The sequence below is a fragment of the Lissotriton vulgaris genome, chromosome 2_1, assembly GCF_964263255.1.
Source record: "Lissotriton vulgaris chromosome 2_1, aLisVul1.2, whole genome shotgun sequence".
In the NCBI taxonomy this organism is placed as follows: Eukaryota; Metazoa; Chordata; class Amphibia; order Caudata; family Salamandridae; genus Lissotriton; species Lissotriton vulgaris.
In genome coordinates, this window is record NC_141687.1 from 372,029,184 (window position 1) to 372,051,032 (window position 21,849).

Consider the following 21,849-nt stretch of genomic DNA (forward strand, 5'->3'; position numbering starts at 1 on the left):
AGCCGCCTGGACTACGGTAACACCCTATACGCCGGAACCACCGCAAAACTCCAGAAAAAACTCCAATGCATCCAGAATGCATCAGCCAGACTCATACTAGACATCCCACGTAAAGACCACATCTCTGGCCACCTGAAAAACCTTCACTGGCTTCCCATCAATAAGAGGATAACATTCCGCCTCTTAACCCACGCACACAAAGCACTTTACGAACTTGGACCAGATTGCCTCAACACACGACTTTCATTCTACACCCCCTCCCGCCAGCTACGCTCCTCCAACCAAGCCCTTGCCGCTGTCCCTCGCATTAACAAATCCTCCATGGGAGGAAGATCCTTCTCATACCTGGCAGCTAAAACCTGGAACTCACTTCCCATTCACCTTCGCCTCACTCAGAACCATCTAGCATTCAGAAAGCTACTTAAAACCTGGATATTCGACAAGTAATTCCCCACCTTTCCTCAAGCGCCTTGAGACCCTCTGGGTATGTAGCGCGCTATACAAATTACCGAATTGAATTCAATTGAATTGAATTGACCTTTCCGCTGGAGATGAAGGATTCTGAAAAAACGTAGGCAACGTTATGGTCTGGTTGACATGAAAATCTGAAATAACCTTGGGAAGAAATCTAGGGTGAGTACGCACAACAACATTAGCAGCATGAAATACAGTATAAGGTTCTTGGCAACACAACGCCTGAATTTCACTCACCCTGCGGGCCGATGTAATGGCCACGAGGAAGGCCGACTTCCAGGATAGGTGCTGCAACGAAGCCTTATGAATAGGTTCAAAAGGTTCCTTCATCAATGTTATGTTATGTTATGTTATATTTATTTATATGGCGCACGGCTGCCCCAGCAAAGGGGCGTCCCGGCGCAAGCTGATCGTATCAGGAAGGTGGTAGCTGCTGATGGAATTTTGCAATGTGGACAGCACCACATTCAATTCCCATGAAGGCGAAGGAAGCCTGACAGGAGGGAACACTTTCTTCAAGCCTTCCAAAAAATCTTTGATCACAGAGATCTGGAAGAAGGAAGTCTGCGAAGGGTCTTTCTTGTAGGCAGTCAATGCAGCAAGATGAACCTTAATGGAATGAAAATTAAGGCCAGACTGCGCCAAATGTAGAAGGTAAGGAAGGATGACGTCTTCCTTGCACGTGGTCGGGTCATAGTTCTTGGACTGACACCATATACAGAACCTCTTCCACTTGTAAGCATATGAAGTCCGAGTGGAAGGTCTCTTAGACTCCTTCAGTATGTCCATGCAATCTTCGGGCAGATTTAGATGGCCATATTGCACTATCTCAGGAGCCATGCCGCCAAACTCAAAGACGAGAGGTTGGAGTGCAACATCTGCCCCCCGAACTTCGTGAGAAGGTCCGGCTTGCACGGCAGCCGAATGTGAGGAAGGAGAGACCGGTGAAGCAGGTCTGTGAACACCCACTGTCTGGGCCATTCCGGGGCAATGAGTATCATCCGAGCCCTGGACCGGGCCAGTTTGAGGAGTACCGCCGGAATCAGGGGAATGGGTGGAAAAGCGTACAGAAAGCTGTTCGACCAGTTGATCCATAACGCATTCCCCAGCGTCCCCTGCTGGTAGTACCTGGAGGCGAAGTCTCGGCATTTGCTGTTTTGGCGGTGGCGAACAGATCTACGTCTGGAGTCCCCCACCTTGTGAAGACTTCTCCTAGTACTTCGTCGTTTATGACCCATTCGTGGTTTTCCTGAACCAGTCTGCTCAGTGCGTCCGGCTGAACATTCTGCACACCTGGCAGATGGGTAGCCGTTATCGTCAGTCCTCTGGCCGGAAGCCAGTGCCAGATCGCCTGCGCCTCCTGCGACAGAGTGCGTGATCTCGAGCCCCCCTGCTTGTTGAGGTAATACATCGTGGTGGTATTGTCCGTCTGTACAAGCAGAGAGTTGGTCTGAAAGGACGGAAGAAAGGCCTTCAGTGCCAAGTGAACAGCTCTGAGTTCCAGGAAATTGATGTGATACTTGGCCTCCATCGGGGACCACGTTCCTTGAATCTGTAGGTTTCCGGAGTGCACTCCCCACACCTGGAGAAAAGCATCCGTCACGACAGTCTGCGTGGGAATATCCTTGTGGAAGTGAACCCCTCCGAGGAGATTCTCAGCTGAACACCACCACTTCAGTGAGTGAAGAGCATGCAGAGACAGTCGTATCTTGTCGTCCCAAGATCCTTTACTCTGATCCCACTGGTCCTCCAAGCACTCCTGCAGCGGTCTCATGTGCAGCCGTGCGTGTGGCATCAAGAAGATACAAGAGGCCATTGATCCCAGTAGAGAAGACACCGTCCTCACTGTTGTAGATGGAGCGGTCATAAGAGCCTGAGCCTTCCGAAGGAGACACGCTTGCTGACAGCGTATTGATGGAGGCTCCCAAGTACTGTATGCATTGGACCGGAGTCGGGACAGACTTGGACATGTTGATGTGCAACCCCAGCTTGTTCAAGAGAACGCATGTCTTCTGGAAGTGTGCTCGCGCTTCCGAGAAGGAGGATGCCTTGATCAAACAATCATCCAGGTACGGGTAGACAAACACCTTGTTCTTCCTCAGGTGTGCCGTTACCACCGCCATGCACTTCGAGAATGTTCTCGGCGCAGACTTTAGTCCGAATGGGAGTACTGTGTATTGATAATGATTGGCGCCGACTTGGAACCGCAGGAACTTCCTGTGTTTGTGTGCAATGGGCACATGGAAATACCCATCCTGTAGGTCTACAGCACATAGCCAGTCTCCCTGTTGCAACTGAGGATAAATCTGATGCAACGACAGCATGCAAAACTTTTCCCTGCAAATCCATCTGTTTGCCTGTCGCAAGTCCAGAATGGGCCTGAACTCGTTCTTGTCCTTCTTGCGAACTAGGAAGAACCTCTTCCTCTCTGAGACAGAGGTACGTCTTCTATCGCCCTTTACCTTAACAGGATATCTGCCTCCGCCTGGAGCTCGCGCAGCTGAAACTGCGAGCTGACCGGTGGAATTGCTAGAGGCGGGCTGGTGAACCGAAGACTGTATCCATTGCAAACAATATTCAGCACCCACTTGTCCCGAGTAATTTTTCCCCACTCTGCCAGAAAAAATTGAACGCTTCCCCCTACCGGAGTGGGTAACGGATCCGGGGGAAGTAAGCGCTCAGGGCCTAGACCGGCCGGGCCTTTGGTCGCTGGTGCCGACTGTTGGCCTCCGCTGCCCTTCGGGCGTTTCTGGAACGGCTTACGGAACTGTTGTTGCTGCGACTGTCCCGAAGCCTGGCCACGTCCTCTGCCCTGCCCACCGAACCGCCGTTGGAATGGGCGGTACGATTTCTTCGCTTCTTTGGGCTTCTCTAGACCCACCGCCGTGAGTGTTTCGGCCTCCGCCTTCATGCGGGCCATTTCGTCATCCGCTTGTTTCCCGAAAGGGTTTCGCCAGAGAATGGAAGGTTGGCCACCCTTTACTGTGCGTCTGGTTTAAGTGACGTAAGGCAGAGCCAGGCGTGTTGTCGCTGGTTAATCCCATGGCAACAGCCATGTGCCGCCAAGACTGATGAATCTGCTGCAGCGCTGATAATTTGATTCGCTACCAGCATCCCTTCATTTAGCACTTCCTGGAAATCTTCCTGCTTCTCGCGAGGCAAGTGTTCCGCAAACTGCTGGATGGAGTCCCAGAGGGCGTGGTCGTAGCGTCCCAACAAAGCCGTGGCACTCGCAGCCTTAATAGAGGTCGCCGATGTTCCACATACTTTCCTTCCAGCTGAATCCATCCATCTAGACTCTTTGTCCGGGGGGACTGTGGATGACTGGGTGGTGGCATGCTGTTTGCGGGCCGCCGTCACAATCACCGAATCGGGAGGAGGTTCCACCCTTAGAAAAGCTGGGTCCGAATCGGGAGCCCGGTATTTTTTCTGCAATCTCGATGGGGCCGCCTTAGTCACCGCAGGGGTGAGGAAAAGGTCCATGGCCGGTTCCTCCAGGCCCGGCACCAGAGGTAGTAGTGGACGAGACAGGTGCTTCTGGTGCAGTGTCTCGAAAATGACTGATGTCTTAGGCGTGGGCACCGTCAAGGATATGCCCAATTTGGCAGCGCCTCTAAGTGGGACATCATGGAACGCCACCAGGTCATCAACCGGCAACACCCTTGTGTCCGGTGATCCCGACAAAGTCGGGGAGTAGTCCCTGGTCCGTGAGGACCTCGTGCGAGAGCGAGATCTGTGCCTCCTATGGTGGCGTCTCTACCGCGTGGACGACCTGTTGCGTGCTCGCTCCCTCCTCTGGGAACGAGAGTGTGAACTCCCGGGTCCGTGGGCGCTCCGCAGGTCTCCGTGGAGGCGTCTTCCGTGGCTTATCCTGGGGACGTGGTTTAGGAGTCCCCTTAGGTGGTGTAGGAAGCAGCGGTAGTGACAACGACCTCGGCAGAGGGACAGGGGGTATCTCCGGCCTAGGGACAGGCCCATGCGGCGGGAGCGGTGGCTGTCCTGAGGGAGGAAGTGATGGTAGAGGAGGGTTGACAGGAGGATTCTCCTTCGGTATAGGTGGAGGAGGCGTCTTCGGCCGAGGTGGTGTATATACCACCGAGTACACCGAGCCCGGTGACTTCTACGGCGGAGGGGACTGCGAACCAGCCCCTCCAGTATGTGATCGCCGCCTCCTGCGTCCTCCACCAGACCCAGCGTGACTTCTGGCGCCAGAACTCCTCCTGCACCGCTTCGGGGAGTGAGAACGACTCCTCGACGCTGACCTCTTTCTCCTGGACTTCGAACAACGTTTTTCCGGTGTCGGATGTCGCCTCCGTGACTCAGGTGTCGAACGTCGCCTCCGCGACGTCAAACTCTCCTTCCTCGACGCCGAACGCCGCTTCCGCGACGTCGACCGATCCCTTCTTGACGACGAGCGTCGACTCTTTCTCGACGCCGCCCTCTCCCTCGAGGTGTTCAACGCCGAGGATCCCCTCGACGCCCACCGTCTTCTTGACGACGACCGTCTCCTCGACGGCGGTATCGCCTTGACGACGAGCGCCGACGCCAGTGGCTTCTCCTTCGACGCCGGTAGCTCGACGTTGACGACGACAACGAAGACGCCGGTGCTTTCGATGGAGGCCTCACCAGGCTCCTCGACGTCGAATCTTCACGCCGCCTCGACCCAGAGCGCCAGGGAGATGGGGAACACACCGTCGTCATCCCTCTCGTCGTCGATGCAATCGACGGAGACCGGGACCGTTTGCTGGTTTTCCTGCCTCTGGGGAGCCCCCCAGAGACCTCCTCAGCAGAGGCAGAGGGAACCTTCCCAGCCTGCCCAGACCCATTTGCAGCCTGCAGTCGTCTCTCTTCTAGGCCTTGAAGCCTAATCTTCAGCCTTTCCCTCAGGGTTCTTGCAGAGAGGTTCAAGCAGATGTCACAGTCTTCAGGGACATGTGCTTCAGGGAGACAAATAATGCAGACGTCGTGTGGTTCAGTCTTGGCCTTCTTCCTTCCACATGCTGGGCATTTGTCGAAAAGAGCAGGCATTTTAGAGCCCTACAAAGCCTGACAAACACACAGGAGAGAAGGGAAACACCAAGAATACAAACTGCAAACACTTTTATCAAAAAGTGAACTAAAATCCAATATAAACCCTTGAAAAAAGGGAGACCTCAATGCCAGGGTCCTGTTAGCAGGAGCCGGAAAAAAGAACTGAAAGTAAAAGGGACCTGCTGTGCATTCTGGGATACTGGGAGAAAGTTCTGGAAAGTTCTCTTACAGGCACAGTATCCTATTTAAGCCACATAATGGCAGCCTATGGGGCTTGTCTGTCCATGCCTTCCTCTCTATCATTCCAGAGTCTTTTACTGGTAGAGGCAAGTTTCTCTATGGAAGAAACTGGGCAGGCTGTGTTGTGTGTGGTTTTGTTTGGTGGAATTTCTAGTTGAAGTACTGGACAGTGTAGCCTGTGGATATAGGCTGCATTATTGGTCTTTAAATTCTCTCTTAAGTGTCTTTGCAGTTTCTGCATGATTTGACAACTTAAGAGATTATTTTTGTATGCCGGGGTCCACGCACATGGGCGGGACTATTCACTAGATTATGACTATACACAAAGATCCCCTACTACAGAAAGGAGGAGTCACCTTACCTCATGACTGGAAAAGACTTCTTCGCAGAAAAACAACTTGCAAACATCCGGACCCCACACTAGATGGCAGAAGTATGCAAAGCATGTGTATCTACAGCACACATGCCTCGAACTTTCATGCTACCTTTTTAATGAAAACAAAATTTCCTAATATCAGAACATTATCTCAGAGAAATTTAAAAAAATACTTTATTGAAATCCTAGTCCACCTCTATGGGAATCTTCGTAATAGTCATACGAAAACTGCAGCACAGCTATAGGCAAATTTAGAAGGGATGGAAGTACCACAACTTCTTAACATCTGGTAGGATTGATATTTCTTTGCCTACATGAGATGCAGAACCACAAATTTTAAAGATGAAGATGCTTAGGTGGATCGATGTCTCAACTTCTTTCATATTGTGTATATTTGTAAGAAGTGTCTCTGCATATACTGCACCAAAGTAAGGTACAGTGTGTACAGAGTCCAACAGTCCCCAGAGGTTTGCCAGAGGTTAAAGTTAGATATAAGCTTACTCTCTAAAGTGGTAGCTTGGTCGAGCAGTAAGGCAGTATCAGAGGACAGTGTAAAGCATTTGATGTACACAGTCAGCAAATGGTCTCACACACTCAAGAACTGAACTCTAGGTCAGTTGTTTTGTATATTTTATTTTAGAACCACAGGTTGGTATAAAAATAGTTTCTCAGAATGAGATGCTACAGTTGAATACTTTCAATGAGTAATAGACTTGTAGATGCAATAGATACAGTTGTTGCGATATGCAACACAAACTGAAGCACAAGTTACTTACCTTCGGTCTGTAAGAAACAGTAGTTAGTATTAGATTCCTTACCTTAGAAGATCCCCAGGCGTCAGACTGGATCCGGAAACATTTGCGTAGCAGTACCCCTGCGCGTCTGTAGGCGTCGTCTGCAGCTCCGCGTCCGTTGTCGTTGCCGGGATGATGTCGCCGGAGTACTTAAATGCCGCCCTCGCGCGCTGACGTCAGTTCTTATACACAGCTTTTCTGCGCCAAAAACGCAGAGCCATGATAAAAACCAACACTGGTGCCATGAAACTAGGGCCCTGAAAGGGGATGACCTTAACCCTAGACATCGGTTCGCAGAACGGGGGATGGTGGGGCGGTAAGGAATCTAATACTAACTACTGTTTCTTACAGATATATCGTTATCGAAGGTAAGTAACTTGTACATCTGAAAGAAACAGGTTAGTAATAGATTCCTTACCTTAGAATAGATACCCCAGCAATACCAACCCCGGTGGTGGGTCTGCGAACCAATAATCACACCAGAAAGTCCTGGAGAACGGAACGGCCAAAAAAGCCATCCCTCTGGACTTGGCTGTCCAGGCAGTAGTGTTGTGCGAACGTGTGCAGCGAGGCCCAGGTAGCTGCCTGACAGATGTCCTGCAAGGGGACTCCCCGGCCAAGGGCAGTAGTAGCCGCCGTGGCCCGAGTGGAATGGGCTCTCAGCCCAACAGGAGGTTCCTTTTTAGCCAAAGAGTAGCATACCTTGATGCACAACACAACCCACCGAGAGATGGTCCGCTTGTGCACCGCCCGACCTTTCTTAGCGCCCACGTAACCAACAAAGAGTTGGTCATCCACCCGGAACTGGCGTGTGCGATCCAAATAGAATGTGAGCGCTCATTTTGGGTCCTGACGGTGGAGCCGCTCTTCCTCTTTAGAGGGATGAGGAGGCAGAAAGTAGGTGGGCAAGGTGATTGACTACCCGATGTGGAAGGCAGTGACTACTTTGGGCAGGAAAGAGGGTCTTGTCTGCAACACAACCTTGTCCGGATGGACAGAAAGGAAGGGAGGCTTGGATGAAAGAGCCTGGAGCTCACTCACTCTCCTGGCAGAGGTGATGGCAAACAGGAAAGAAGTCTTAAGGGTCAGAAGACGTAGAGGACAGTTATGAAGTGGCTCGGAGGGAGGGCACATCAGAAAGATAAGTACAAGGTTCAAGTCCCACTGAGGCATCACGAAGGGAACAGGGGAACATATGAGTGATGCCCTTTAAAAATCTGTTAACAACCGGGGACTTGAACAAAAAAGGCTGATCAGGTAGCCTTAAGAAGGCGGAGAGGGCAGAAAGGTAGCCCTTGATAGTGCCCAGAGCAGAGCCCTGCCGGGCAAGAGAAAGAAGGAAGAGGAGAACCTCAGAAAGGGGATCCACAGCCTTTGCTGTGCACCATGCCACAAACTTATTCCACCTGCAGGCGTATACCGACTTTGTGGAGGGATGCCTGGCTGCCAGAATTACATCACAAACTTCAGGAGGCAAGTCAAATGGCCTCAACTGTCGCCGCTCAATCTCCAAGCATGGAGGTGGGGACTGGACAGGTTTGGGTGGAGGACCGTCCCCTGCTGCTGCGACAGAAGGTCCTCCTTAATAGGCAGACAAATCGGGGGAATCGACTGACATACTGAGTAGTTCGGGATACCATTATCTTCGAACCCAGTCCGAAGCCACAAGGATAACTTTGGCCCGGTCGCGCCTGATCTTCAGCACGCTGGGCAGAAGTGGTATAGGCGGAAAGGCGTACAACAGACCGCAGCTCCACTCGCGACGAAAAGCGTCTCCAAGCGAGTGCCGCCTTGGAAATTCCAACGTGCAGAACTGATGACATTGCGCGTTCTCTTCTGTGGCGAATAGATCTAACCAAAACTCTCCCCACTGCTGAAAGAGGCCTTGCGCCACGTCCGAGTTCAGACGCCATTCGTGATCCATCATGCACTGACGGCTGAGTCCTTGGGTGCTGGATTCTTGGTCACAGTCGTCGGGGGGACGTCCTCATGGTCCTCATGGTCTTTGTTCACTCAGGCATGGGCAGGGCTCGGAGGGTGCAGAGTGTGCTGGATTCGCAGTTCCTGGCTGGCACCAGAGGTTGTAGATATTGGAGCCGAACCACTGCTCGTGGGAGTCCCAGTCTTTTGATGAGCAAGGCAGTCGGGTCCTCCAGGGTTTTCGAGGTTGCTGACCATTGGAGATGCCGGGATTTAGCAGGAGCAGGTTCGAGGGTCGACAGGCCGGTAGGGTTGGGGCCAAGTCGGTTAGTGTCGTCCTCTTGTTAGCAGCTGCACGGCGGGTAGTTTCGGAATCGGGATCTGAGGAAGAAAGTTTCAGGGTGCCCCTAAATGCTACATTAAGGGGTGTTACAGGTAGGGAAAGGTCCCTTTCCTGGGTGTGAGTACACCCAGTATTTTGCCACTCTCCAGTCGGACAGAAGCCTAGTCCTGATTGGTTATGGCCTCCCATCCTTAAGATGGCGAGAGCCCGGAGTTGTGCTTCACCTCACCTTCCCCACCTGAGGGGTGGGGTTGGCAGAGGCTGGCACATCCCCATTCCTCACTTGGGTTTTCCCGCCTGTCTTCCCGCCAGAGTGGGGTCCAGAACTGGTCTGCCATGTTTATAATGCCATGTTTATAATCTAATTCATCTCTCTTGAATTTGCGTTTTTTACGCTCTTGTATTTCAATTTCATACTTTTCCAACCTAGCATCCATTTCTTTTCGTATCTTTATTATATCAGTTTGATCAGTATGGCTTTGCACTTTGGCTTCCATTTCCTCAAGTTGTTTTGTTAGTTCCGTTAGATCAATCTTGGCATGTTTAATCAATATCCACATAATATTCACAGAGCACTCCGGTTTTTTTAAACGAGCAGGCGGGAGTGAAAGTAACTTTGTTTGACTGACAATCAAACCCGCAGATAAAGGGGGTAATATTGTGCTTTTGGATACTGCGTATTATTTACAAGAGGCATATAGACAACTGGAAAACATTACAAATTATCAGAAATTACAGAATAATCCGATAAACAAAATGGTAATGGATTTGAATATTAATTTGATAAAATGGCACAATGAGAAATTGATTGATTATGATGAATTGAGATTTTTAACTAAAGACTTTTCAGTGATCCCTACAATTTATTTACTGCCAAAGGTTCACAAAACGCTTTATCACCCTCCAGGGAGGCCTATCGTATCTTCATGCGATTCTTTATATGAGAACCTCTCTAAGTATGTAGACCAATTTTTGGCTCCAATTGCACAGAACATGAGCTCTTACATCAGAGATACGGGGGACTTCTTAAGGATACTTACTGGGATCACATGGAATAGCCAACTGCTGCTAATAACAATCGATGTAGTTTCATTATACATCAATCCGACATGAGATAGGTTTACAGGCTTGTAAATACTTTTTACAACAAAGGAAAATCACAGAGATGAAACGCACACAGATGTTGTTAACCATGATCGAAATATGCTTAACGAATAATATCTTTTATTTTAATAAAGCACTTTTTCAGCAAAACTGTGGTACGGCCATGGGGATATCATTTTCTCCCAACTATGCGAACATAACTATGGGATGGTGGGAGAAATTGGTGGCATGGGATACAGAAAATCAAGAAGATCTAGATAAAATAATATTGTGGGTCCGCTTTATAGATGACTTATTTTTGATTTGGAATGGTACAGAACAAGACTTTCAAAGTTATTTTCGAAAACTTAACAACAATAACCAAATAGGTTTGTCATTTACATACAAGAACAAGACCCAAATTGCCTTTCTTGACACATTACATTGATCTATATAGAAGATGATAAAATACACTCAACACTCTATCGAAAAGAAACAGCTACCAATAGCATACTGCATGGGACTAGCTTCCATCCGAAGCCACTAATTGCTAGCATCCCATATGGGGAATTTATGCGAATGAAGCTAAACTGTTCCAAAACAGAGGATGCTGAAGAAAAGATTAAAGAGACCATGGATAGATTAAAATCAAGAGGGTGTAAAGACTCTACATTGAAAAAATGCAAAAGAAGAATTGATCAAAAGACAAGAGAGGAACTCTTGATACCAAAAACAAAGACAAACAATGAAGAACAAAAACCACGCTTTATTGCGACATATAGCAAAGAAAGTGGAAAAATCATGGGAAACTGAAAAAATACTGGCATCTGATTGAAAAAGATCCAGATATAGAAAAATTACTGGGACCTAAACCTACAGTAACCTATCGAGAAACAAGATCGATGAAAGATATGTTGGTAAAAACTAATTTCAAGCAACAACCAGACAGCAATTGGCTATTGGATTAACAAAATGGATTCTCAAAATGTAATTCCTGCAAGGCGTGCAAAATTGGCAAGAATAAAACAAGCATTGGAAATGCAATAGGTCTCGCATTAGAAAAGTTGGAGCTATTGGTTTTGTAAATGACAAATATTTTATTTATTTGTTGGTTTTTAAAATAGCTAAATTGATAGCTTTGTCATTTACAACGCCAATAGTTATAACTTTCGCGAATGTGACACCTATAGCATTTGGAATGCAACAGGTTTTGTATTTACGTTACTTAGATGGCAGCTCTGGTCGTTAGGCCACATCTCTAGAGAGCAGGAGAGTGCAGCAGAGGAGAGAAGCACAGCAATGCAATAGGTCTCGCATTAGGAAATTTTGAGCTATTGGTATTGTAAAGGACACATTTTTTATTTATGTGCTTGTTTTGAAAGTAGCGAAATTAATAGATTTGTTATTCACAATGCCAATAGTTTTATGTTTCGCAAATGTGACACCTATTGTAACACAATATGTGTTGTAGCACTGAGTGGTGTGAGGGTGAGGGGTGTGAGGGTGAGAGGGGTGAGGGAGGGGGTGTGAGGGTGAGGGAGGGGGTGTGAGGGTGAGGGTGTGTGACGGTGTGTGAGGGTGAAGGTGTGTGAGGGTGAGTGAGGGTGTGTGAGGGTGTGTGAGGGTGAGGGTGTGTGAGGGTGAGGGTGTGTGAGGGTGAGTGAGGGTGTGTGAGGGTGAGTGAGGGTGTGTGAGGGTGTGTGAGGGTGAGGGTGTGTGAGGGTGACTGAGGGTGTGTGAGGGGTGTGAGGGTGAGGGTGGGTGAGGGTGGGTGAGGGTGAGTGAGGGTGTGTGAGGGTGAGGGTGTGGGACGGTGTGGGACGGTGTGTGAGGGTGTGTGAGGGTGGGTGAGGGTGGGTGAGGGTGAGGGTATGCGACGGTGAGTGAGGGTGTGTGAGGGTGAGTGAGGGTGTGTGAAGGTGAGTGAGGGTGTGTGAGGTTGTGTGAGGGGGTGAGGGTGTGAGTTAGGGGGTGTGAGGGTGACTGAGGGTGTGTGAGGGTGAGGTGATGAGGGTGAGGGGATGAGGGTAAGGGTGTGTGAGAGTGAGGGGGGTGATGGTGAGAGGGTGCGAGGGTGAGGGGGGTGAGGGGGGTGAGGGTGGGTGAGGGTGTGAGGCGGAGTGAGGGTGAGAGGGTTGTGAGGGTGGGAGGGGAGCGAGGGTGTGTGAGGGTGAGGGGGTGTTAGGGTGAGGGGGTGTGAGTGTGTGAGAGTGTGGGGGTGTGAGTGTGTGAGTGTGTGAGAGTGTGGGGGTGTGAGGGTTGTGAGGGTGAGGGTGCTGTTGTGTGTGTGTGTGTTGGTGTGTGTGTGTATATTTGCTATTGTGGAGTTTTAGTTCTATTTTTTTGGGTGTGTGTGTTGTGTATGTGTGTGTGTTTTTATATAAATGTGTGTTGTTTTTCTTTCGTGTGTGTGTTGTGTGTGTGTGTGTATTAAATGAAAATGGCAGATGTGCTAATGTTCCCTAACGTTACTTAAGTTTGTTAGTGTAGCGTTCTAGTGTTTTTTTGTGTTTATGTTCTTTTATTGATTGACGTGTTTCACAGCCAATGAGATTGGTACGTTGTTACGTAGCGTCCTAATTGGAGCGCGTAACTTTGGAAATCCCCTGATTGTCGACCGCGCCGTTCTTGGAAGGCGTGCCAGGTTTGCTGTCTGTTTGCTGCCTGTTTGCTGCGTCGCCTAACAGGTAATTTTTTTTTTTTAATATTGTTTTGTGTTTTGGTATGTATTTGTTGACTTGTATATTTTTTTCTAGTTTAGTGTTTGTTTCGGTAAAAAAAAAAGTCTTCGTTAAAGTAAATTGTTTATTAGTTGACGGTGTCTCTGCTGCGTATGAACGCAATGTATAGCTTTTGGATGTTCATATTATTTATATTTTTGTTGTATTGTGAACTATTCGATTGATTATATTGGCAAAGGTTATTATTTTGTCATAATAGTGCAACATGTTGCATAAGTGCGTGACTTTACCTTTTATAGTGGGAAAGTTTTTTTTTTTTTTTTAATCAATTTGTATTTGTAACTACCGTATTTGTTCGGGTAGTATTGTGTTGTTCAAATTTGCAAATTTTGTTTATTTTTTCTGCAGCATAAATTTCGAGGGCGTAAAAACATTTAGAGAAGTGATTATTTGTTTGTTATTATAAGTGATTCCCGTTCGTGTTCTGTTTGTTTTGTGAGTCTGTAACATTGTATGTATTTTGCGCCACCATCGGTCAGAATAGTGTTGTTTTTGTTGAGCTATGAGTATGTTCTACACTTAGCGAAGTTTTAATTTTGTAAAGCGCCACCATTAAGATTGGTGGAGATAGAACATGGGTGTTTTGCTTTTTTTGGGTGCCCACTTCTTCTAAACGATCACGACTTTCCTCCCTCTTTCTGACCATAAAAACCTTTTTCATAGTACTTGTTGCCTCATCTGCTTTTCTTCCTGCCCATGTCTATAGAAAACATACATGTTTCGAAGCGGATGTCTGACAGTCGTATGCTGGACCCTAAACTGAGGTGTGTGGGCGGCTGTGGTGTATGGGCGGCTGTGGTGTGTGGGTGGCGGTGGTTTGTGGGCATGTGAGAGAGAGTGTGCGTGGGCGTGTGTGGGTGAGAGAGAGTGCGTGGGTGTGTGAGTGCGTGTGCGTGCGTGTGCGTGTGTGTGTGTGTGTGTGTGTGACCGTGTGGAAGTTGGTGTGTATGTTTTTGTATGCTATGACATTTTTTTATAAAAATCTGCAAATAAACATATTCTTCGCCTGTCCTTAAGTTTAGAATCGGTTATTTTTTATCTTGTGCCCTCGACTAGATCTGCTGCAGTAATTTTCCCTATCAGATGATTGTTACATGAGTATTTGACCGTAAATTATGGGGCATGGAAATACATGGAAAAGGCGCAGTGCCTGGTCAGAAAGGAGCCAGGGAGAACGTGCGGCGAAGCTCAAAGTAAAGTCAAGTGACCATATGGAGAGGGAGGAGGTGGGCTGCCTGCAACTCGAGCGACCATAGGGAGGAGGGGGTGGTCTGCCTACTAAGTGTAATGCGTGTGGCAACAGAGGGAGAGCGCGGCGCGCGCTGGAGAGGGAGGGGGTGGGCTGCCTTGGCACTTTAATGCGTTTAGCAACAGAGGGAGAGGCGGCGCGTGCTGGAGAGGGAGGGGGTGGGCTGTCTGGGCAGATTAATGCGTGTGGCAACAGAGAGAGAGCGCGGCGCGCGCTGGAGAGGGAGGGCTGTCTGGGCAGTTTAATGCGTGTGGCAACAGAGAGAGAGCGTGGCGCGCGCCCCGCCGAAAGGATGCAGGATTAAAGGAGGAGTAATGTCTAGTTTGTACTCTCCTGGCCCCGCTGTTCTGTTTACTTCTGACACTTGTTAATTGGCCCATTGTAAGGGAACAGCATGGAAGTGGCGCTATCGGCATGCCTGCACCCAAACGTCGACTTTGTTTTTTATTTACATATACAAACAAGCTTTGCTCTGTTGGTAGTGGTTTGCTCTCATAGTGTCAACCTGCTCAATGCAGCCGTGAAACTGCAGGGAGAGAGAGGGGAGGTGCTGGCGGCTGGGGAACAGATGGCGAAGGCTGGCGAATTAAAAAAAAAAAAATAGTATGTTTCACTGGGAAAAAAATGAGTTGTGCAGGCTGAGGCGGTGGCGCTTGGAGTCGTGGAGTTTTGCAAGTTGCAGACCGTTCCTTTCTGCTAAATGAGTTGTGCAGGCTGAGGCGGTGGTTTTAGTATTCAATGCGAAGATCTCAAATACGGGCTTAAGACTGAAACTGCAGGGAGAGAGAGGGGAGGTGCTGGCGGGTGGGGCGGGGGGAGGAGAAATGCGAGCCTGGCTGTGTGCAGGGAGAGAGAGGGGAGGTGCTGGCGGCTGGGGAGGGGGGAGGAGAAATGCGAGCCTGGCTGTGTGCGGGGAGAGCGAGGGGAGGTGCTGGCGGCTGGGGGTGGGGATAGCCATGGGAGGGAGCCTTGTCGCTTTCATGTGCACGCGCTTTTAATGTCAATGCGCTTGCGCATTGAGCTTAAATTTGACGGGCACTGCAAGGAATCGCAAGTTGGTTGAAGTCTGTTTAAGCCCCTATAGTCTCGCAAGCTCAATGCGCATGCGCATTGACAGGCGAGACCTAAAAATCAATCATAGAACCAAATGGCAAAACAATTGTGTTAAATGAAAAGATCACATGCACCTCTCAATATGTGATATATATTATTGAATGCAACTGTGGCAGCAAATATATTGGAAGTACGACTTGCACTTTGCGTAAACGCAGCTTGGAACACCCTAGAGCGGTGAAAAATAAAGACACTTCATATGCAACCGTCAAACACATGATGGTATGCCAGAAGGGAGATTGGAGATCAATGTGCTATTATGGTATAAAAACAGTTACGTTGAATGAACGGGGCGGAAACAGAACAAGAAAACTTCACCAAATGGAATCCAAATACATTGTGAGACTCAAAACTAAGACCCCGAGAGGAATGAACTATGACGAGGAGTTATACACACATTTGTAATAATACGAGTGATAAGATCTTAACTGATAAGTGACTTTTTTGTCCTGATAAATAGACTGTGGATACTATATCCTGTGAACAAGTGCGAACTGTGAATAATTGCATCAAAATACTAGAAAAAATCTATATTTTGGGTATAACAGAATATAATTGACATAACTAAATGCTATAATTATGAGTACTATACTCGAAAACAGCATGAAGATAGAAACGTATAATTGTAATGTTAGTGACTTTATCTCCTAAGATAGGACACGTTGACAATGCTAATACTAAATTCTAATGCTATTAACAAAGGCAAAAAGTATTGTAGGTTATGTCAAACTGTAGTTTAAAATCCTCCACGAATAGACAGTGAATGCAAATGAATTATTTTCTTTGTAAAAATTTGGATACTAATGAATGGTTGTATAATATACACTACAATGCACAGAATGCCACATAACGGCCATCTGGGCTTAAATAGTGTAGAAAGAGAGGACTCAAAGCCGAGTAGGCTGAAACGCGTTGGTTGGGATCTGTGCGAATAATTCGAGTTAAATAACTTTCACTCCGGAGTGCTGTGCATTTTTGTATGATATATATATATACACATATATATATATATATATATATATATATATATATATATATATATACACACATACAGGGCCCCTAGGGTTGGCACAATTAATGCTTCAGCCCTTAAGGACCTTCTCTGGTCACAGTGCCCTGGGTACCAAGTACCTGGTACATGTGGTCAGAGTTGCCAATTGGGTTTAGGCTTCAATGCAGTCTTAGGGAAGGAACACTGGTCCTGGGTACCTGATTGGCACAGGGCACACTCAGTCAAACCACATCAGCAATCCAGAAAAACGTGGGGGCATACCATGCAAGAAAGATGGCATTTTCTCACACAATTCAGGAGCCAAGCTGCCAAGTTCAACTAAGGGAGACTGGAATGTATGATGCAGCCCCTGAGACTGTTACAATGAAATGATGTTAGGCCTTATATGTGGATGCTTTTATAAGCAAGCCACCCAAGAAAAGGTTAAACAAATGTTCTTCTTAATCATGAGAGTGATGACCTCCAGTTGGAGTAGATTTCATTGGCATTGAAATGTTTTCAATGTATCTCTGTAAAACTGGAACAGTACCAACTGTTAGGAAAATAAAGAAAATGCCCCACTGAAAACTGATCAGTATTTTAGTGATTAAACGGGGAGAGGATGTAGCTTTACGGACAGAGAGGTTGATCTCGAAGCTGTGGAACCGGGTTCAAGTCTCGGCAACGACGCTCAACATCCTGTGATTCTGGGCAAATCACTTAATCTCCCCATGCCTAACAAAAGTGAATGTGGCAACCTGTAACAAAACTGATGCTCATGTAAAGCGTTCTGATACCTGATATCTTCGGGTCTAGTTCGCACTATATAAAACAAAAAAAAACACAGCTATAAACGGAAAAGAAAACCCTACATCTACCAGAATGATGTTGAATCTTTCTGCAGGCACACACCTGCGATACGATTCTGTGCTGCTTTATCTAAGTGTACATTATTTGACGCGCAAAAATTAATCTTGATAATTTAATTCCTGCATAATTCCTTGCAGATTTTATCTTATTGTGACATACTCTGGCAGGTCTCTGGTATTACTCTAGATATTTGCCATCAAATTAATAAGTCACACGCCCTCTACTCACAGGACAACTAACCCGGCAATCTATGAAGAATGGATGAAAATCCACGTGATGGAGGTGGTCCACACTGTAGGTTGTTTTAACTTCTACAGAGGAGGCCTGTATCTCTCCACAATACCCTCCTTACTCAGCTGTTGTGAATTGTTATGTTTTCCAGGTTAATGTACTTACCATGCTGCCTTTCCATTGAAATGGTGTCCTTGGATTGAGGTAGGAGACCAGTTCCAAGGGAGCCTACCGTGGTAAAAACCCGTTACATAAAGCAGATTTTTTTTACCACTGGAATCTTGTCCGGCAAGCCGTCAAACACCCAATGTATTTCTCAGACTATGACAAGAATTTATATTGTATATTGTGCAGAAGACAGTGCAGTTCTCACAGTTGCCTCAAGCCATGGCTGTCCCGATGGAACAAACGTATGCAGAATGGCATGGGTAAATTGTTCTTGCCTCATCCATTTTGTTTTTGGCCTGCTCTTAGACTTACCTGCCAGCTAAGTTCTGCCTCTTCTGGAATCAAGTAAACTGGCATAATCATGATGAAGTATATGCCGAGATTCTTTTTAATAGCTATAAAAACAAAAGACTAAGAACTGGAAAAGAAAAGTCATATCAATGTATAATAGAGGCTGAGAACCCTGCCTCTATTAGATGGTTAGGTTGCAACTAGGACCTGCAAGCAGTGCAAAGGTCAGAGAACGCAATATTTCTCTCTTGGTTTCCACTCGTGCAATATTAAAATTATCACTCAGTCAGAATTGTTGGTAATGTCTGGCACCCTGTATGCACCTGAAAGCTGCTCAACCTTGTAAACACTGTGTGATTCTATCTCCAAAAAAGGGTACAAGAAAAACATTTCAGAAGCATTTTAGGGTAAGCCAAGCAAGCAAGTAGTCGCCAAAAGCACTCCAATATAGTTTCAGAACAGAGTTTTGAAGAATCACATTACATTAACTGAATAAGAATCTGAAGGTCATGCATGACAATGTACCACACGTCTGACAAAGTTCAGTTCATCTGTATGTTTGGGTTTAGAGACAGCAATGCTATTTATTCAAATCTAACCTGTAAATTAGAAATGTTAGATAAACATACAAGCAGAAGTAGTTCTATTTTGGACCAAATATTATATGTGAAGTGTTACCAACAGGTATCGAGTCCAGTTTCAGTCTAAATGGCATGAGTGTGCAAAGCATGAGATTTACAAATACACATACTGTGAACCTATGTTTTCATTTACTGACACCATATAAGAACATACAGGCCAACAGCAGGTCTACAATTGTAATATTATTTTCAAAAATCAGAGGTTATGACAATATAAGTTTGAGTAGGAGTTTTAAGGAGCCTGCATTACCTTTTGCCTGATCATGGGAAAGGAATCTCTCGAACAGTTCATGCTGGATGGGCACTTGTTCAGTCGAGTTATAAGGAAGAATATCTTCATGACTCACGTAGTCCAAGCCTGATAGTAAAATGAGCATGTTATCAGATAAAGAATTCACGATTTAACAAAACACAACAGCCACTTCCACACCATGGCTCCACCAATGGAGCTCACATGATAACCTTGGTCATGTCCTTCTTAAAATTACAAACAACCACCTGCTCCTTTCCTCTCACCAAACTTGGTCTCTTCACATCATGATGGGCTGTGCTTAGAGAGATAACCAAATCAGTACCAAGCTTTGTTTATAATCAATCCTAGTACACAACTGTTTTGGACCACCCAGACCTTAAAATATCAATACGCTCACCATTTTAAAGTCATCAGCTTGATAACTTCGTACAACAGAATCAATGCTCTTGAACACTTATTTCCACTCGTTCAGTTGCTCTACAAGTTGAAACGCCAAAAGGCAGTTTACTGGCATACGTTCCACTAAAAAACTGAAATGCTGCACTATTTGAGGTTTTGCTCCAACACTTGAATACCATGTCATGTTCCTAAATTCCTAGTCACATAAACACTACTTTAAATTGGAAAAAGAAGTCAAGACTGTTATCTAAGATTGTTATCCAGTGTCCTTGGGATCTATTTACAAAACCTATAAATGATTTTAAAGTCAAGTGACCTGGAAAGATCATTACGACCCAAACTCTTAAAAAGTTTTCAATGGCTAACTTGTCTTGCAGCAACCGTCCCACAGGTCCTGCTGGAAACATGTTCCTATACATTCAAATAAGCAATTCAATTCATTATGACTTTATTTCGAATAAAATTCATAAAAGACGACATACAATACATAATATATATAAAAACTACTGCAGACATGTCCCCAATTGACTAAAAAGAGTGTGGCAAGCAAACAACATGTGATCATAGCAATTAATTTAAAAAGTGTTCAATTTCTTTGTACGGATCAGCCACGCCCAACCCAGAAATTTAGCTACACAAATCACAGACATTTCAGTTCTAATATCACGTAATTTCTGCAGGGCTTCACGATGTCCCCCACAATCCAAAGTTACGCATATGGGTTTCAGCCATTTAATTCGAGGTGATCGATATGCTGGACATGCAAAAAACCAATGGCCAATGCTTTCTACCTGGTCGGGACACCATAAGCATTAATTGCTTGCATTCTTCGCCCACTTTGTAGTAAAGGAGTTGATGGGTAATGTACCTACACGAAACTGGTGATACAGTTTACGGTCTAGGGTTTTGCAAATCAAATCCCAGTAGGGCTCGAGGGACGGAGTTACCTTATGTGTTAAAAAGAGCCCCGTTAAGTTATTGTCCGAGGAATGGGTGACCAGTATAGATTTTTTCGAAGCCCAGAAAAGATCCTTAAAATCTTGTTTTGAAGGAAAACTGGAGCACCCAGGGTTTATCCACAGCTCAGGGAGGCCCATTGTATACAGTATTTGTTTGACTTCCCTGAGCCATGGGATTCTATGAGCACCCCACAGTGATTTAACCTCATCCAGTTCATGAGCAAAGAGGCTGAGCTCTGGAGTCGTCCAAAGCCGACTCCAGAGTGCCAGTAGACGAAACTGTGCCATCTCGTCTAAAGGTCTGCAACCGAGGTCTAATAGCAGTGGTTTAATGGGTGAGGATTGTGGAAGCCCTACCAGGTTCCGTAGGAACCTATTCTGTGCTGTGGCCAAAACTGACAAGTCCTTGTAACCCCATATGTCAGCTCCATACAGGGTTGCTGCATTGACCTTGGCCTCATAAATTTTTTGTGCTGGAGTAATGCGTTTAGTCAAGGATTTTTTTTGTTCCTGCAGTAAGCAGCCCGTGAGGTGGATGAATTTGAGTTTTAATGCCTCCAACTGGGGGTTCCAACTAAGTTGATGATCAAGGGTCACACCCAGATACGTCATGACCTTGACCTGTTCAATTGGGACACCGTTCAAAGTAACCAAACTTTTAATTGGGGTTTTCTTGCTAAAAACCATAAATTTAGTTTTGTCAACGTTGATCTGCAAGTCGTTGTTCTTGCAGAACTCTGCAAACCTATTCAGGGCTGCCTGTAACCCGCTCCGGGTTTTAGAAAGGAGCAGGGTGTCGTTGGCGAAGATTAACATAGGATATTTTGATCCGCCCAGGGTAGGTGCATCAGTCTGTGTATTGTTAAAAAATTGGACTACCTGGTTGATGAAGAGGAGAAACAGGGTAGGAGCCAACACACAGCCCTGGCGCACCCCTCGTTGGACTGGAAAGCTGTTGGTCACCTGACCCTGCCTCCCCCACCTTACCTGAGCGAAATTATCCTCATGTAAACGCCTGACTAATTCCAGGAGTTCTACAGGAAAGCCCATAAGTCTAAGAGCTTCCCATAGTTTCACCCTTGGAACTAAGTCGAAAGCCAACTTAAGATCAACGAATGCGGCATAGATAACCCCTCCACCCAAGAAGATCACCTTCCAATAGAGCATGGTGAGTCGAAACACCTGGTCTATAGTGCTGGTGCCTAATCTAAACCCTGCCTGCATAGGGGAAAGTATATTGTTCTGCTCAATCCACCCCTGAATTCTTGCTAGGGCCGTTCTTGATAGTATTTTTTGGATCGAATCGATCAGGCTTATGGGGCGATAGTTATTTGGCAATGATCGATCCCCTTTTTTATATACTGGCAATATCTCAGCCCCTTTCCAGGATTGCGGAATCCTTGCCCCTGCTGCGATATTGTTTGCCAATAGGGTAATATATGGGACCCATAAGTCAAGGTTTCGTTTAAAAAGGTCCGCTGGTGTAGCATCTAAACCTGGAGCTTTACCAGACTGGACAGAACCTAAGGCATGTACCGTATCTGAAGCGGAAAATGGGAGCCTATCCCCAGGATTTATGAGTATTGCCCCCACCGCAGGCTCGGTTGCCAGTTCTTGCTCGGCACTCGTGTCTTTGAATTGGGCAGAAAAAAATTCCACCCAGTCCAGAGCAGAAACATGGT

General features: G+C 46.6%; 1 protein-coding gene across 1 annotated transcript in view; it reads right to left on the reverse strand.

Annotated features, from left to right (window-relative positions):
• POLDIP2 (DNA polymerase delta interacting protein 2) overlaps nt 1-21,849 on the reverse strand; it is a 318,221-nt gene that overhangs the window by 177,114 nt on the left and 119,258 nt on the right. The window contains exon 6 of the mRNA XM_086955186.1: nt 18,807-18,914. Coding sequence (XP_086811312.1) covers nt 18,807-18,914 — 108 coding nt within the window. The remainder of the gene's footprint in view (nt 1-18,806; nt 18,915-21,849) is intronic.